General features: G+C 32.6%; 1 protein-coding gene across 1 annotated transcript; it reads left to right on the forward strand.

Moving 5' to 3' along the window:
* Positions 1 to 10,848: 10,848 nt before the first annotated feature.
* Positions 10,849 to 13,032, forward strand: LOC140822627 (probable N-acetyltransferase HLS1). Its single transcript, XM_073183434.1, has 3 exons — positions 10,849 to 11,359; positions 11,455 to 11,663; positions 11,968 to 13,032. Exons 1-3 carry the CDS (start codon positions 11,168 to 11,170, stop codon positions 12,830 to 12,832), a joined length of 1,266 nt encoding a protein of 421 aa, XP_073039535.1. The 5' UTR covers positions 10,849 to 11,167; the 3' UTR covers positions 12,833 to 13,032.
* Positions 13,033 to 13,621: the final 589 nt, after the last annotated feature.

The following is a 13,621-nucleotide window of genomic DNA, read 5'->3' on the forward strand; positions in this document are numbered from 1 at the left end:
AGTATAACTTTATTTTCCTATAATACACCAATGCATCACCCCATATTAGATAATCGGTGGTTCGAACTTATTTTGAATGTCGATAGTTCGAAAAGGCAATCATATCTTATTGTTTGTGTTGTATCATATTACCTAAAAACTAGCTAGATGTATCCTTCTTTGGTGCTTGACCCATCTCCACTAAGATTTAGTATCTCCATCTCAGCTTGGTAAATGATATTCATATGGGTAATGTTCTTATTTATTTAGGACATGATATGTGAACCGAGAGATTAATCATTAATACTCATCAATACATCATAGTTGAACGAATGACCGTGTCACGTGCTGAGTAGATAAAAACATCACTCATATGAGTAACATGAAAAAATCATCTATTCTTTTACAACAAACACAACCAATCAAATCATGCAGGCTTCGTATAAATTTTGATATAGTGCTCTTGTTTAGGCTTTGTATTTTTCAAATTTATTAGAAGTGAACCAAGTACTTACGGTTCGATTTCTTTAAATACAAAACCAAACCCAAAAACCGTGTAGAACCAAATTAAAAAAGTTTAATGGTTAGATTCTTTAGATCGAGAATTAGATCGGCCCATTTACGTTTCACGAGCCTCACTTGTACGCCCTTTAACTCAAGTGGCCCAACAGCCCGAAGAAACACGAACGACGGCCCAGTTTAATTTTGGCGCATGATGTGGCTGAGCAGAATTTAAGGCCTGATCCTGCCATGCATGATTTCTGGTACTGCTGCCGTAATCTAAAACTGAAGCTTTTGTTGGATTGTGTTCGATTTTATACAAATATAATTTTATTTTATGGTTGAGTGCGAATCAGGCTCCCGCAAGTACAACTACGTACCGTATGTATCTATATATCTATCTATCCATTATCTGAAATTATTATAAAAATCAAAAGTAAAGTATCGTTCTTCTGGTTTTGTTTCACGGGAAGTCAGAAAACCAATTGAATCTTGCTTATTTACATCGACAATCTCAGATATGATTCTTATGTCAAGAAAAAAGTCGATGTTACAAATATTAAATTCAATCTAAACAAAAAATAAAGCAAAAAAACACTCCATATTTCGAAATAAGAGAAAAACGACTTGTCATTTCCTTTCATTTTTCGTTTAGATAAATTTTGATCTGTGTAATATATGTTTTTTTTCCATTTGAGTCGTCCCATATAGGGAACATCGTTGTCAAATAAGTATTATTCGTTGAATTTAGTTGGTTAGAGAAAAAGACTAAAAATCAAACAAATCAAATTACTGATAAAATCAAAATTTGACAAATTACATAACTTAAAAAAATCTACTTACATAATTAAAATTGTAAAATGCATAAAACAAATGATCATTACATTGTTACAAAAAAAAATTCGAATAATAGCAGCATAGAAATGAATTCGTAAAGATACAGCGCGCAACAACCGAAACAAGTGTGTTGTTTACAGTATGATTATCGTGCAAAAGAAAGCAAAAACAAATAGAGGCCTACAGCTAGCGATATGGTTTTCTTAAAACAGATTCGTCCCCTTCGGTATGTGTTTCGAGATTCCAGAGGACGTCTGTTTCCCAGGATATAACGAGCAGACCAGCGGTGATGTCGCACAAATCACTATGCTAGCTAGCGAACCGAAAAATAACTGAACTTTATCAGCGGAAGAAGTAGGAACAGATGTGCAGGAAACATAAATATGCAGAGATGTAGGAGAAAGTGGATTTCAGTGTGTCTTTTAGGCTTGGCACATCCCCCAGACGAAGCTCCAAAAGCCAGGGCAGACGAAAGGTCTCAACAGCATGTGAAATGTCTCAACCGGAAAAAAAAACAAAAACAAAAGATGGCATAAACTGGCTAGACGATTTTTGCCTTGATCGGTCGAGGTTGGCTACATATTTTGCATGCATGACCATGGCGAGCTGTGTATATATCCACCGTATGCGCAAAAACAGTTGTAATAACTTATATGGTGTCATGCATGAATCGAATCAGACATGAAACATAATTACATCATCAATGTTTAGTTTATAGAATAATTATAAAATGATCAAGAAAAAATAAACGCCACCCCCACAAAAGAGAGCTCGATTAATGAACAAAATGGACACATGTACGTAATTATGCGCAAAAAAACTGATTTAAATGCTTCCTTGTCTCCTCCTTATAATCTCGTTTATCGGATCCTAAATTTAGAATAATACTTGGGGTTTGTTGAATTCTCAAAGGACGTGTTACGAAGTTCCTGGTGAAGTATGCCAAATTTTGAGCTAGTAATTTACATGTTTCATATTTTTAATTATATCATCCTATGAGATTTTTTTACCCTTTAAGACTCGTAAATTGTCAAAATTTAATTTTGATCCATTGTATACGTTGTTTTTCACGTCTAGTCCTTTTTTTTTTTGGATTGATAACGTGGTGTCAGATTTATTAATAATAATATCCAACACCATACTAGCCATATCTTGATGTTACACTAGCAATATTCAACATCACATTGAATTTCAACGAAAAAAATATAAAAAGTGAAATAAAACAAGGTTATTATGTAAATGTCAAACTTCGACAATTTACATGATGAAGAATAAAAATAAAAAATTACACAATTATTTTTAGTTAAAAATATGATTTTGATAATGAAAATTGGTCTGTTTTAGATTTCAGTCTTGTAACTTTTCAAAATTTGGATATCATACCGTAAATTAGATTGTTTTTGGTTTTTTTTTTTCTCGAAAGCACTATATTCAACAAATATTGTTTATTTGACATCGATTACTCATATAATGTAAATACATATTACACACTAAAATCCATCTAAGCTAAGGAAAAAATAAACAACAACAATCAATATTTCAAAATACGAGGAAACAGAATTTTCATTTTGTTATTATAGTAACATGAGCCACGTAGGTAAGTATTGATGTCAAATAAACAATATACGTTGGATTCAATGATTCCAGAGAGAAAAGAAAAAAAAAATCAAGTTATTAGATGAAAACCACCATTTGATAAGTAAATGAATAAAATCCATAACTTGTCAATTTAAGAACCGAACTCATTTTTACTCATTTTTACAAATTTTCCCTATGTATGAACACATGTGGTAAATATATTTGGTGATGATACGAAACTAAAAATTATGCAAAAATATAATTCCTAATAATATAATATGTTAACTTTATAATTCATCACATATGTGTGTCAGTGTGTGAGTGACTCGAGATAAAATTATAGATAAGTAAAATTATTTCATCACGGGTGGATACGAAATATTCTCGATCATTCATACAAGACATCTCAACTCTACTCAAATATCATTTAATTTTATTATTTTGTGACAATACGAGAATTTGATTTTTCTTGTGAACATGTGTTGATAGGTTATATGGACATTGATTAGTCCAATGTTTGCATGGATTTTACATGTATTTCCCAATTGGGTAGTCCTCTGAATTTATACATTGCAATTCATGTTGCAGCGTTGAATGCCCAACGTGAGTGAAATGTCCAAAATTTCTTGATATATCATGAACACTCTTTTCCACAAGTGTCATACCTGAGCCAAAGTCCGATTTTGACACCAACGGCCTAAAATCATGTACATGGGGAAACAAAATTGGATAATTCTTGTGTTTTCTGACTTTTGACCATTTCAATTATTTTTCATCGTACAGTAAATATAACACTATACATATAAGAGTCAAATCGAAAAAAATAAATAAAATTACAAAAAAAAAAAAAAAAAAATATATATATATATATATATATATATATATACTAAAATTGAAATTTAACACCACAAAAAATCAAAATTGTAAAAAAACAACTATTCAAAAAAAAAAAATCACTTCAAAAAACGAACCTGAACTTTGGGAATAAAAAATACAGACACACAATCACATCTATGTACTATGAATATAAACAGGGATTTGACTCATGCAGGGGAGTCGGACACTTGGCGTAGAAAATGTCAAAAACTATGCACATAAAAAACAAAACGCAGAATTGACAGCTCCTCAGCCCTTCCCAAATACGTCCCCACAACACATTTCTCAAGCACTAAACCAAATCTACACTAGATCCATGAACATATATCTTGTCTCCCCTGCTATACGTAATTAATATATATATATATATATATATATATATATATATATATATATATATATATATATAATTACTTTTCTTCATATATATATATATATATAATTACTTTTCTTCCGAGGTTAATTTCATCCATCTTCTGCATATTTCCAACATCCAAAGCTGGACTACTGCATCTGGGAATATGGACATGAGGCCAATGCCATTTATTCTAGACAACTGAATTTAGTAATAAAATACATATTACACGTCTTTTTCACGTGTGGAGCATGAATGAGATTTTTATCAAGTTAATTTTGAGAAACATTAAAGGAGTCGATCCAAAAGTGTACCTACTGAGCAATAATTATATATGAAAGACGAGTATTTGATCATATAATATTAGTATTACAACCAAATGTCAGAATTTGATTTCTACAAAATTGCAAGTTGGTGGTGACTGGTGGAGTTACTGAGATGAACATTGTTGTAAGGAAGTAACTGCCTGTTGGAAATAACGATCAAATCCCGATTCTTGGATATTCAGATATATAGATTTGATTAAGAGGGAAAACACCTCGTCTTTGTATACGTGAAATCCATTACAATTGCTTTTATCAAATGAATTTGAAATTGATTTCGACTTTGAAATGAATGGATTTGAAATATCTCGTCTCGAACATATCAATCCAAGCACAACCTAAAAAATCGGAGACTTTCGACCACATATCTTACAAATTAATATGAAACAATGTTCAATGACTTGACACCTCGATCATCCGGAACTGAAGTGTATGGTGATTGATTTTATCTAGGTTTTTATACATGATGGTAAAGTGTCAAACTTCAAAAGAAACAACAAAGAGACAGAAACAGAGGTCTCCTTGTGTGGTCAATTTCCTAATCCCTCAGACCAGATAAAGAATCAATTTTTGCCGGTTGAAATTTAAATTCTTCGTGACACCACATATGATTAACTTGGTGGACAATTGCCCACACCATTTTCACTTTTTTTAAAGAATAATTTCTTCAAGCAATAGGAATCATCACAAATAGAAACATTAGTTTACAAATTCTCGTCCCTCGATCCAAACTTTCGCCATAATCCTCGAGCCAGTCGAACTTCTGATTTTGGGTCAAATCTTACTTTACAAGGGATCTAATTAAGACACGATCCCCTTTTCCTCAAACAAATTGTGATTCTTTCTAAATTCTTGTCGATCTAGGCACATTATTCTGCCCGAATGTATAAAAAATTTCCCTAATAAGCTCGTTGAACTTTGTGATATTTATCCGTTCATATCGCTCTGCCTTTTACGAAATATGTCAACTAATCAATTAAGTCTCTTATTATTAGTCAATTTATTCACGTAAATTTAACAGATAATTGCCAACTCTATTTACCAATTTTTTTTTTAAAAAAAAGTAACAAATGTGTGCTAATAATTAAGTAGTGAAAACAAAAGAAGAGACGTGGGCATGGCATGCTCCAAGGGATTAATGTTCGGAAGTAGGCCTACAATTTTTGTCTTCCTTTGTTCATGTTCGAATATGATTTGAGTAAAATTTTATGAAACGTTAGTACAATCGATATAATAACGAGAAAGGGTACAAGATTTCTGTAATTATGAACCGAGGATTTTGTCTACCCATTTCTGTCAAATATTTTATTTTTATGTTTAGGTAATAAATTTTTACCATTTTTTTTAATAATGGGTTATAAAATGTTTGTAAGTTGAAGGATATTAAGAATTAGTATAGGGTAAACAAGTTGGAGTAATTAGCACGGATCCCTAAACCGCACATAATGACATAATATGAGAGAAAATACCATATTAGATAGATTTTTTTGTTTAATTCACCGCTAGACTCAGTTAAATAATTTAATTTTGATTAGATTCAATGGAAAATTATAATTTTGATCAGATTCAAAGAAAAATTACAATTTCAGTTAAATAATTTAATTTTGATTAGATTCCATAGAAAAATAATTTTTATCAGATTCAAATAAAAATTACAAATTTATCTTGTGATTTTGATATTCTATTTTATTAAATTTCAATTTTAATCGTATATATATAAATATATATCTTTTTAAAATAATTTTTAGTTTTCCGTCAGTAGAAACACTATTGTGATATTGCACATATTAGTATCGCATCGTGTCACATCAATGACATGTCGAAAAATGAATAAAACTAAAAAATAAAATAAAAATTACAAAGACAAAAAAAACTTAAATTTTACAACCTGAATAATCAAAATTGAATGACTATAATATAAATGACAAAAAAATATTGTGTTGATCAATAAATTTTTTTTAAAAAAAAAATTGCATAAATTAATTTGTCCTAGAAGAAATTTGGAATTTAAATTTATTTCATTTTCATATAAGTAAATTATTATAATTTAGACACATTCATCTCATTCTGTATGGGCCTTCACATGTTTGATGTACTTTTGTATTCAATATCTTCACTATTTATTATTAAATTTTATCGAATATCATGTCCGCGCCAAAAATTACTAGTGACTGAATTTTAAAAATTATAAAATAAAATTAAGTTTGCAACAAATTTTGCTTTTAAATAATATTAAAATTAAGTATTTATCACTGAGTCAAAAATTATAGTTGTTAGACAAGACATAACTTTATTTCTTTATTTTCGTTGTAACACATAGTACAACTATCTGGGTGTTAATGAGTCGAACTTTTAGATCTATAAGTTCGAGAGGTGCGTGTTCGTTTATATGCTGATGTTGTCTCATATCCATCAGTAGGTGCATTAATGTGGAATAAATATAATTTTTGGTTGCATGGTCCCAACAATGGGTTTTTTAAGTGGGGCAATATGCCAATTACGTAATAAATGATATTGATAAATAACATTATTTTATTAAGTTTAGGAACAATTAAATTCAATAATAGGAGTATCTTGAGTAGGTATTTTGTGAGACAGTTTCAAAAATCTTTTATCTGTTAGATGAGTCAACTCTACTGATATTCATAATAAAAATTAATATTATTACCATAAAAATTAATACCTTTTCATGGATAACCTAAATAAGATATATTTCTCACAAAATACGACCCGTGAGATTGTCTAACGCAAGTTTTTGTCGAGTATACAAAGGGTTTCAGATTTTTGGACCACGCATGCAGTGAAAAAGTTTATAAATTAATGTTAATGTATAATTATTGATTTTTTGGTGGTACATATTCCACATAGTTGATGCTACTTTTTCAGGTCTATAAAAAAATATTTTTTCAGATACTTTCAACTCCAAAAAAAAAATTAGTATGTCGATATGACATATACATATAGTATGTTATTAATAATATAAAAAAAATAATTAGAAAATATTTGTGGGAATGTACGATTTATGTCTTTTTTTTTTTTTTTTTGTAAATCCAAAAAAATAAAGTGAAGAGAAATTTATCAAGAGGTGCAACAATTTCCTTATTTACAATAATAATTGACATTTCATATTTTTAATACTGTACGGTTTATAATAGGGATGAAAATCTCACTCCTGGATTTGGGACCTCGCAAGTGATGTCTCGAACAAAGACATTTATCGGATTCTGGTTCAGGGTAAATTCAAATTCCCCGAAGCGGGCATGAGTAGAGATGAGATCATGATCTTCGTCCTCAATCCCCCGAATTATAAATATAGTTTTGATACAGGGATAAAGAATCCCTAGTTATTTTTATCTCTTTTTTGAACATCAGAAATAATAACCAATAATCGATTCTATAAATAGAAAAGACGGAGATGATGACATGTTTCTGATGAAAATAAATTAGAGTTGTATCATTTACATCACCACCTCATTATTATCCTTATGTTTAAAAAGTAAGAGGTATATCTTTACTAGTATTTCTAACTTTTATATTCCAAAAATTTTAGATACAAGACTTCAATCATTTGAAAAAAAATATAAAATAAAGGCCAATAATTTATGTCGTCCTTATATTTTAAAAAATTTGAGGACAAAATCATAATAATGCAGAATATTTTTTACGGAAGGACAAGTAAAATCCACCAACATCAATGATAGCAACATTCATAATTCTTATGTTGTCACAAACATATAAGATTGTTGGTCAAGAGTACAATTATTAATGTTAATATATTTCATTCTTTCAACATCTTAATGTCACCTCATTTCTTTTTTCTAGTGGTTCCATTTTCAATATATGTCCATGTAGCAATTATATAGCATTTAAAAACTATCTTTTTATCTCTTAAATTGATGATTTTTTCTTCTTAATTTAGTTCGAAACTTCATTTATATTCCAAATAATATATTTTATATGCCTTGGCATCTGAGTTATAGAAATGTATATTTCAATAATAATTAAGCTATTTCCTTACATTTTTCTCGAGGTGTTGGATGGATAGTCCCATAGATTTGAAGATAATTAATTTAATCATACGAAACAAATATACAAACTATATTTCCCTTGAGTTAATTAATAATTAGGCGTGATATATAATATCCCCACTAACTAGCTATAGTTACCAAATGAAAATGAATGACAATTTAATTACGACAAACCTCCGCACTTCCTAAAAAACCAATCATTATCAAAACTGTTTGATGATTAATACATTTATTTTGTCCTTAATAACGTGTGGTTTTCACATTATATCCTCCGAGTGTATACTGATGAAAATAGCAACAATCCGATAGCCTTCCTTAGCTTAAGATTCACAAAAGTCACAAGACCTACAATTGCTAGAAGAATAGCAAGAAGAAGTCGGCCTCCGTCGACATACTCTTCTCTTCTAGTTTCCCCACCACTAATCTTCTCAATCCGATGCCGACGAGAGTCTAATTCGCAGAAAAAAAAAGAGAAATATTTCTTTCAAGTTTTGGTGTCGCTAACATCACATTTAGGTTAGAAGAAAAATATTGAATGAGATTGTTGACCAAATGGAAATTGATTGAGCCAGGATTGGAATCTTTTTTTTTTTTTTTTTGTTTCCAGTTATATTTTTTGACTTATACTATTTTATCAAACAACTTACTGAAAAATTAAATTTAGAATAAGAAGAACCTCTGGAGATATAATCTAATAGAGAATGTGGATAGCAAAATAAATAATTTATGGGTGAAAGCTGAAACCAAATAATACACCTATTTTTAGGGGATATTACGTAATGGATAATGCATGCATGTATAATATAGCTAAATCCTTATTTTATTGGATAGTGTAAATTCAGATGGATCGCTAATTAAATTCACTATAAATTTTTATATTTTTGTGGAATCTATTTATATATATATAATATATAAATATAATAAAAATGGGAAGTAATCTCAGAAGCAAAATTAAAAGGATGGGTAATGATTATAGATGGGGTCACGATGGCAATTGTAATAAATGAATAATTGTTGGGGCCACCGAGAGACACAAAACTGCCATTTGTTGTAAATACTGCGCAGACACCGCCGCCATTTTTACATAACCGGCCCTCTTTGTTATGATTAATCATCCCAATTAATTAAAAAAACTTAATTGATTTTCAGGAAATAAGTTAATATATACCTGTTTTACTTTATTAAAAGGTTGGGTTATTTGGTTTAGAATCCACGGGTCTCTTCTAAATTTGAGAGAGACGATGTAATTAGACCCAATGGTCATGACTATACCTCAAATATTTAACGACGTTGTCCTGTTGTAATATTTGAATTCGTGATATAAGAAGCGTTTTATATATTTATATATATATATATATATATATATATATATATATATATATATATATATATATGTATTATGAGATACGGATATGTCACGCGGTCTAACGATTTTGAGAAATAAAAAAATTGACTTTATTTAAAATTAATATCCCTTAACATTGTTTTTAGATACTCATATCTGATATGTTCTAACGATTTGGTGCTATGAGAAAACTGACTTAAGTAAAATTAATACCCCTTAATCAAGTAATGATTCCCATAAATTTAATAAGATAAAATTATTTTGTTTTTCAAAAGAGGTTACTCTAGTAATATTCTTGAATTTCGAACAATTAATATTATTAAATTTTTAGTATTGTAAATATTTCAAATCAAAATAATGAAATGATTAATTTAATATTGGTATGTCGTCGGATTTTAACAGATAGCTAGAGCCGAAGGGACACGGAAAAGGAATAGACACGGACTTCTCCAAAAAGGTTTTCAAGTGATAAGTTAAACTCAAAAGTCTTCACGTGAATGTGCCGTTTTGAAGTAAAACGACGTTCTTAGCTAAAGCAAATGCCAATGCTTAATGCAAAATCCCCGAGGTTACATTTGAATTTACATTCGTATCACATTAACGTTCGAAAAATTTATGTTCTATAAAACATATTATCGTCGATAAAACCATCTTGGAAGAAGCTAGTATTGAAGGAGAGTATACAGATGAAAGCTACTCTTTCGTGTACGCACAAATTTTGGAATATATGCAATAACAGTGGAGTCATAAAACTGTCCAAATTTTGTTTTGTTGTTCTTTTGATTAATCATCATTGTCTTTTTATCATTCTGCACTTAATGAATCTACTAGCAACCAAAAAAGCCCGATCTTTGTAATTTGTCCCTCATTAAGATTTTTCTATAATTTAAATTTTTTGCATATCCATTGATTGGCATTAAAAATTTTGAGTTTTTCAATTAAAATTTACGATGCTTTTTTTTTTTAAAAAAAATATAATTTATGATCACAAATAGAATGGGTCCATGATCCGGGTGGGCACTCCGAAATTCAAGTATAAAATGGCCGCACTGCTCTGAAAATTATAGCTCAGCGAGAAATTAAATGAATGATTAAGCTAGATGATTCCTCTCGCACTGAATACTGATACAGTAGCCTTATAGAAATTTTAAGATCAAGATTCTCGTTCCTTTTCTTGGGCTGTCCTTTCTCCAGGCTTTTTTTGCTTTAAAATCATTTGCATCTTCCATATTTCGATAAGATTTTCGTCCGTCGCTTTTCCAAATTCAATCACACTTTAATACAGCACCCATAATTTAGTGGCCTTGAGAAAAAGCTGCTATCTTTAGCCTTCATCTTGAAAAAAATGGTTTTGGATGGTGGCATGGCGGCGGCGGCGGTGGTGGTGAGAGAATATGATGCGAAGAAAGACTGTCGTGCAGTGGAGGAAGTGGAGAATAGGTGTGAGGTCGGGCCCAGTGGGAAGCTCTCCCTATTCACCGACCTCTTGGGAGACCCCATTTGCAGGGTCCGCCACTCTCCCGCCTACCTTATGCTGGTCAGTAACATCACTTCCTACATTACTTTCTGCTAACTGTTCAGCATCATTGTTTTGGAAACTCATCAGTGGGCTTTATTTCGAGGACATCTCAGGTAGCGGAGATGGTGGTGGCGGGCGGCGGAGAAGAAGATAAGGGGAGGAGAGAAATAGTCGGGATGATCAGGGGTTGCATCAAAACCGTTACTTGCGGGAAGAAGCTCCCCCGAAACGGCAATAACTGCCCCACGAAACTTAATCAACCCCACCCTGTGTACACTAAACTTGCCTATATTTTAGGCCTCCGTGTCTCCTCCTCTAACCGGTAAATAAAATAAAAAAAAATCCCATACTTTTCCATTTCTTGCTCCTCACTCGAATTTGTCTCACGTTATAAATCTTGTCTCATTCAAGAATAGACCACGATTCATCGAGTGGTATTCCAAAAATGGATGGTGGCTCAACTAATTATTGTTTGGATGACATTTAAATATTCCTTGGTTATTTACGCGCACACGCTCAAAAAAAAAGAGAAAAGAATAGTGCTTGCTGTCTAAAAGTTTACTTCTTTTTACATGTGGGGACGATCGGTTTTCTAATATTTGTTTACTGTTTTTGGACGCTTGCAGGAGAATGGGAATTGGGTTGAAGCTAGTGCGGAAAATGGAGCGATGGTTCGGAGAAAACGGCGCTGAATATTCATATATGGCTACTGAAAATGACAACGAAGCATCTGTCAAGCTCTTCACTGAAAAATGTGGCTATTCAAGATTCCGTACACCTTCCATTCTAGTCCAGCCCGTGTTCGCCCATCTTGTCAAGATCAACAAGAGGGTCACGGTCATCATGCTCGACCGCGCCGACGCCGAGGCCTTCTACCGCCGCCGGTTCTCAACCACCGAATTTTTCCCACGGGATATCGACTCTGTCTTGAATAATAAACTCAGCTTAGGGACGTTCCTCGCCGTACCGAGAGGGTCGTACTCCGCCGAGTCATGGCCAGGCACCGCCGAGTTTCTCGCCAGCCCACCGGAGTCGTGGGCTGTGCTCAGCGTGTGGAACTGTAAGGACGTGTTCCGGCTCGAGGTCCGCGGCGCGTCGCGCGTGAAGAAGGCATTGGCTAAGACTACTCGTGCTGTAGACCGGGCTTTGCCCTGGTTGGGTTTGCCGTCGGTGCCCGAAGTTTTTAGGCCTTTTGGGTTCCATTTCTTGTATGGACTTGGAGGTGAAGGCCCAGATGCTGTTAAGCTTATAAAGTCTTTATGTGGGATGGCCCACAATCTTGCGAAGGAACATGACTGTGAAGTGGTGGCCACGGAGGTGGCTAGCCGGGAGCCGCTCAGGTTCGGGATCCCACATTGGAAAAGTCTATCGTGCCCGGAGGACTTGTGGTGCATGAAACGGTTGGGAGAAGACTACAGTGACGGAGCAGTGGGTGACTGGACAAAGTCACCTCCTGCCTTGTCTATTTTTGTCGACCCCAGAGAGTTTTAGAAGTTGAGTTTGGCAGAGTGATAAAACACCACGTTTTTGACCATGTAAAGATCATATATAAAATCAACTTCACTTCCTTTGATTGTATTTTAATTTAAGTTTAGGTATTTTGTTTCTTGTAATATTATTATGATGAGGTGTGAGGATAAGGAGTGGAGAGGGATGGAGCATTTGATGAATCAGCTTCGTTGTTTAGTTGTTTTATTTAACTGTAAAACTTGTATTATTATGACGTGCAATGATGACTCAGGTTTGATTTCCGCGGCAATGGTGACTATAGAGATAAGATGGATCTCTTCCGACCTTGTCATTGTTTGCACAAGTTTGACTCTCTCGTTCCATACCACGTAGGTGCGTGTTGCAAAAAACTCAAAGCCTTTGCTGCTCTGTTCATCCTTCATCCACATAGAGATGTCGAACGCATCCAAGGACTTTTAAGAGTGGCGAAAAGCGAGTTTCTTTCCAACAAGATTTGATGGCGGGCCATTGTTAGTTGTCAAACATCGACTAGATAAAATTATTGAAAATTAAATATACGGATTTCGACATTATTATTTGAGTTAGCTTTTGAGGTTGAGTTAAATATGGTATCAGAGCTCGGATTCTACCGTTATGTATTGGACTGTCCATAGTTGACTCACTCGTTCTGCACATAGTCGAGTCATTTGTAAAATTCACGCTCCAATGTTCATTCGTAAGCATGATGAATGTATGTTAGTTGTCCAACATCGGTTAGATAAAATATCTGGAAGTTGCATATATAGGCTTGTACAATCATTTTCTCTTGAG

The sequence above is a fragment of the Primulina eburnea genome, unplaced genomic scaffold (genome assembly GCF_022965805.1).
Source record: "Primulina eburnea isolate SZY01 unplaced genomic scaffold, ASM2296580v1 ctg973_ERROPOS1174311, whole genome shotgun sequence".
Classification (NCBI taxonomy): domain Eukaryota; kingdom Viridiplantae; phylum Streptophyta; class Magnoliopsida; order Lamiales; family Gesneriaceae; genus Primulina; species Primulina eburnea.